The 6000-nt window shown below is 52.6% G+C and overlaps 1 protein-coding gene across 1 annotated transcript in view; it reads left to right on the top strand.

The window, feature by feature from the left end:
- Positions 1 to 1983: 1983 nt before the first annotated feature.
- ICOSLG (inducible T cell costimulator ligand) overlaps positions 1984 to 6000 on the top strand; it is a 31019-nt gene continuing 27002 nt past the window's right edge. The window contains exon 1 of the mRNA XM_077479472.1: positions 1984 to 2155. Within this exon, the coding sequence (XP_077335598.1) occupies positions 2106 to 2155 (50 nt within the window). The 5' untranslated portion in view covers positions 1984 to 2105. The remainder of the gene's footprint in view (positions 2156 to 6000) is intronic.

Below are 6000 nucleotides of genomic sequence, written 5' to 3'. Positions count from 1 at the left end.
TCTTCACTGGGATACCGACCCCCCCCCCCCCCCCCCCCGAACCAGCCAGGTTGTCTGTGTTTAGATCCCTGACATTGGACACAAGTTTCCTCGAGGGTCCTTCCCACTGACAGAGTTGGATGTGTGACCAGTTTTTGTTTATAAGATTTGGTGAAAAGTTTCCGTCTTCCTGCACCTCATGTGATTGGATGTACAGTTTATCCCGCCGTGTGTCTCTATGCCAACAAGGAGGGGGATCGTCCCCCGGGATATATACTTCTGTCTGTTCTTCAATAAAAGTCTATTCACTGTACATGGACTCTAGGCTTGTGCAATTCGTTTCGTAACGAAACGAAATTCGGCCGAATTTTGCATCTTTCGGGGATTCGGATGCATCCGAATGTCCGAATAAAAAAATAACGAATTACAACGAATACGAAAGAAATATAACGAATGAATTAGACATGATTCGAAATTATTTCAACTGCATTCGAAAATATTTTGTGACCTGACCTTAGGGCCATGTATCTCTGGCTCGTTTTCGGATTTCGTTTAGTTTTCTACCGAATTCGAAAAATCGGCCACATTCGAAATGATTTCAACCGCATTCGAAAATATTTTGTGACCCGACTTTAGGGCCATGTATCTCGGGGTCACTTGGTGCTAGAAACTCCAAATTTGGATATGTTGTAGTGCTAGTACTATTGTGTTTGCATACCAAATTTGGGGTTTCTAGCTATAAGTGACCCCGAGATATGTGGCCCCAAAATCGGATCGCAAAATGTCATTCTCTGCTCTAATAACTAATAACATTTTGTGACCCGATTTTGGGGCCACATATCTCGGGGTCACTTATAGCTAGAAACCCCAAATTTGGTATGCAAACACAATAGTACTAGCACTACAACATATCCAAATTTGGAGTTTCTAGCACCAAGTGACCCCGAGATACATGGCCCTAAATTCGGGTCACAAAATATTTTCCAATGTGGTTGAAATAATGTCGAATCATGTTGAAATCATTTCGAATCCGGTAGAAAACTAAATGAAATCCGAAAACGAATTTAAGGAAGTAAACGGAATTAATGAATTAACGAATTAAAACGAAACGAAACTAAACAAATTTTTTCCTTTTGCACATGTCTAATGGACTCCTGACCGGTACCCGGGTGGGCTGAGGGGTCGGGTATTGTCCTGGCACTGAGGAGGAGAAGCCCATACAGAGGAGATGCCCCTCAGGAGGACGAAGGTCCGTCACAGTGATAAAATAGGTTTGCTTGGCCGTGCGGAGGCAGGGATTGTATGCTTGGAGGGCAGATTTTTATTGGTGGAAGTCTTGCTGGGAATTGGTCTTACGCCACAGACGCTCAGGAGCGAAGCTACGCGTTTTGAGGCTTCTGGTGTCATCTGGTTGTAGGGGGGTCCCGGCCTGATTCTGTGTGTGTAAAGAGGGGGGGGGGTGTATCCAGGGAGGAGGATGGGGATCTGTTGTAGACAGAAGTGGCCGGGTTGGGACAGTGGTCAGAAGTAGAGAAGAGAAGAGTTGAGGTGATGAAGGTTTCTACGGGTGACTGTTAGGTAGTTGGAAGGGAGGTGGTGGAAGACAAGGAGAGTGAAGCTGATTAGTGGTGATCAGAGAGGAGAGGAGGGTTTTTACAGGTAACTGTTAGGAAGTTGGAAGGTGAAGTGTTGGAAAACAAGGAGAGTGAAGCTGATAAGGTGGTGATCAGAGAGGAGAATAGAAGGTGAAGGCAGTCGCCATCACGGTGAGTAGAAGCTCTGTGTCCGTTGTTTCAGGTCAGAGGAGAAGGTTCGGCTCGTTATTCAATGAACGGCCGGAGATTTCAGATCAGCCACTTTCATTCTGCACAGTGAAGGTTCTGGTCGGAAGGTTCTGGTCGGAGTTCTGACTTCTGGGAGGTTTTCTGTTCTCCTCGTCGGTTTCCTGTCATTATTTATGTCTTTCGTCGGTCACATTGGATATTTCTTCTTCTTCTTCTTCTGTCAGGTCAGCAGATTGCAGAACCCACCCACGGGAGGCGGCTGTGACCACAAATGACCAGAGGGAGGCACCAAAGAGCAGCGCAGACACAGGAGGGAGGAAGTGAAAGTGATGCAAAGTTACAATGAGAAGACAGAGATCCCGGACAGGGGCAGCAATGAGTGGCGCGAGCAGGTGAGGATCACCAACTGACACCGACCACTGACACCGACACCGACCACTGACACCGACACCGACCACTGACACCGACACCGACCACTGACACCGACACCGACACTATTTACTGACACGGACACCACAGACGACTCACTGAAGGTTTTTACGGTGACTGTTAGGAAGTTGGAAGGGAGGTGGTGGAAGACAAGGAGAGTGAAGCTGATGAGGTGGTGATCAGAGAGAAGAGAGGAGAAGAGAGGAGAAGAGAGGAGAAGAGAGGAGGGTTTTTACAGGTGAGTTGGAAGGGAGGTGGTGGGAGACAAGGAGAGTGAAGCTGATAAGGTGGTGATCAGAGAGAAGAGAGGAGAAGAGAGGAGAAGAGAGGAGGGTTTTTACAGGCGAGTTGGAAGGGAGGTGGTGGGAGACAAGGAGAGTGAAGCTGATAAGGTGGTGATCAGAGAGAAGAGAGGAGAAGAGAGGAGGGTTTTTACAGGCGAGTTGGAAGGGAGGTGGTGGGAGACAAGGAGAGTGAAGCTGATAAGGTGGTGATCAGAGAGAAGAGAGGAGAAGAGAGGAGAGGAGGGTTTTTACAGGTGAGTTGGAAGGGAGGTGGTGGAAGATAAGGAGAGTGAAGCTGATAAGGTGGTGATCAGAGAGAAGAGAGGAGAAGAGAGGAGAAGAGAGGAGAAAAGAGGAGAAGAGAGGAGGGTTTTTACAGGCGAGTTGGAAGGGAGGTGGTGGGAGACAAGGAGAGTGAAGCTGATAAGGTGGTGATCAGAGAGAAGAGAGGAGAAGAGAGGAGAAGAGAGGAGAGGAGGGTTTTTACAGGTGAGTTGGAAGGGAGGTGGTGGAAGATAAGGAGAGTGAAGCTGATAAGGTGGTGATCAGAGAGAAGAGAGGAGAAGAGAGGAGAAGAGAGGAGAGGAGGGTTTTTACAGGTGAGTTGGAAGGGAGGTGGTGGAAGATAAGGAGAGTGAAGCTGATAAGGTGGTGATCAGAGAGAAGAGAGGAGAAGAGAGGAGAAGAGAGGAGGGTTTTTACAGGCGAGTTGGAAGGGAGGTGGTGGGAGACAAGGAGAGTGAAGCTGATAAGGTGGTGATCAGAGAGAAGAGAGGAGAAGAGAGGAGAAGAGAGGAGGGTTTTTACAGGTGAGTTGGAAGGGAGGTGGTGGGAGACAAGGAGAGTGAAGCTGATGAGGTGGTGATCAGAGAGAAGAGAGGAGAAGAGAGGAGAGGAGGGTTTTTACAGGTGAGTTGGAAGGGAGGTGGTGGAAGATAAGGAGAGTGAAGCTGATAAGGTGGTGATCAGAGAGAAGAGAGGAGAAGAGAGGAGAGGAGGGTTTTTACAGGTGAGTTGGAAGGGAGGTGGTGGAAGATAAGGAGAGTGAAGCTGATAAGGTGGTGATCAGAGAGAAGAGAGGAGAAGAGAGGAGAAGAGAGGAGAAGAGAGGAGAAGAGAGGAGAAGAGAGGAGAAGAGAGGAGGGTTTTTACAGGTGAGTTGGAAGGGAGGTGGTGGGAGACAAGGAGAGTGAAGCTGATAAGGTGGTGATCAGAGAGAAGAGAGGAGAAGAGAGGAGAAGAGAGGAGGGTTTTTACAGGTGAGTTGGAAGGGAGGTGGTGGGAGACAAGGAGAGTGAAGCTGATGAGGTGGTGATCAGAGAGAAGAGAGGAGAAGAGAGGAGAGGAGGGTTTTTACAGGTGAGTTGGAAGGGAGGTGGTGGAAGATAAGGAGAGTGAAGCTGATAAGGTGGTGATCAGAGAGAAGAGAGGAGAAGAGAGGAGAAGAGAGGAGAGGAGGGTTTTTACAGGTGAGTTGGAAGGGAGGTGGTGGGAGACAAGAAGAGTGAAGCTGATAAGGTGGTGATCAGAGAGAAGAGAGGAGAAGAGAGGAGAAGAGAGGAGAGGAGGGTTTTTACAGGTGAGTTGGAAGGGAGGTGGTGGGAGACAAGGAGAGTGAAGCTGATAAGGTGGTGATCAGAGAGGAGAAGGTTTGGTGAAGAGGTTGTGCGGAGTGCAGAGGTTGGAGAATAGAAGGTGAAGGCAGTCGCCATCACAGTGAGTAGAAGCTCTGTGTCCGTTGTTTCAGGTCAGAGGAGAAGGTCCGGCTCGCTATTCAATGAACGGCCGGAGATTTCAGATCAGTCCGGAGCTCCACTTTAATTCTGCACAGTGATGGTTCCGGTTGGAGTTCTGTGGTGTCAGGACATGGGGGACTCACTGACACCACGGGGGACTCACTGACACCACGGGGGACTCACTGACACCACGGGGGACTCACTGACACCACGGGGGACTCACTGACACCACGGGGGACACACTGACACCACGGGGGACTCACTGACACCACGGGGGACTCACTGACACCACGGGGGACTCACTGACACCACGGGGGACTCACTGACACCACGGGGGACTCACTGACACCACGGGGGACACACTGACACCACGGGGGACTCACTGACACCACGGGGGACTCACTGACACCACGGGGGACTCACTGACACCACGGGGGACACACTGACACCACGGGGGACTCACTGACACCACGGAGGACACACTGACACCACGGGGGACTCACTGACACCACGGGGGACTCACTGACACCACGGGGGACTCACTGACACCACGGAGGACTCACTGACACCACGGGGGACTCACTGACACCACGGGGGACTCACTGACACCACGGAGGACACACTGACACCACGGGGGACTCACTGACACCACGGAGGACTCACTGACACCACGGGGGACTCACTGACACCACGGGGGACACACTGACACCACGGGGGACTCACTGACACCACGGAGGACACACTGACACCACGGGGGACTCACTGACACCACGGAGGACACACTGACACCACGGAGGACTCACTGACACCACGGAGGACACACTGACACCACGGTGGACTCACTGACACCACGGGGGACTCACTGACACCACGGAGGACACACTGACACCACGGGGGACTCACTGACACCACGGGGGACTCACTGACACCACGGGGGACTCACTGACACCACGGAGGACACACTGACACCACGGTGGACTCACTGACACCACGGGGGACTCACTGACACCACGGAGGACACACTGACACCACGGGGGACTCACTGACACCACGGGGGACTCACTGACACCACGGGGGACTCACTGACACCACGGGGGACTCACTGACACCACGGAGGACACACTGACACCACGGGGGACTCACTGACACCACGGAGGACTCACTGACACCACGGGGGACTCACTGACACCACGGGGGACTCACTGACACCACGGGGGACTCACTGACACCACGGAGGACTCACTGACACCACGGGGGACTCACTGACACCACGGGGGACTCACTGACACCACGGAGGACACACTGACACCACGGAGGACACACTGACACCACGGGGGACTCACTGACACCACGGAGGACACACTGACACCACGGAGGACTCACTGACACCACGGAGGACACACTGACACCACGGTGGACTCACTGACACCACGGGGGACTCACTGACACCACGGAGGACACACTGACACCACGGGGGACTCACTGACACCACGGTGGACTCACTGACACCACGGGGGACTCACTGACACCACGGGGGACTCACTGACACCACGGAGGACTCACTGACACCACGGGGGACTCACTGACACCACGGGGGACTCACTGACACCACGGAGGACACACTGACACCACGGAGGACACACTGACACCACGGGGGACTCACTGACACCACGGAGGACACACTGACACCACGGAGGACTCACTGACACCACGGAGGACACACTGACACCACGGTGGACTCACTGACACCACGGGGGACTCACTGACACCACGGAGGACACACTGACA

Source organism: Lithobates pipiens, unplaced genomic scaffold (genome assembly GCF_037356315.1).
Source record: "Lithobates pipiens isolate NorthernLeopardFrog02 unplaced genomic scaffold, aLitPip1_a1.2 Scaffold_16, whole genome shotgun sequence".
In the NCBI taxonomy this organism is placed as follows: domain Eukaryota; kingdom Metazoa; phylum Chordata; class Amphibia; order Anura; family Ranidae; genus Lithobates; species Lithobates pipiens.
The sequence above is the reverse complement of the archived record's forward strand: the minus strand, read 5'-3'. Positions and strand labels throughout refer to the sequence as shown.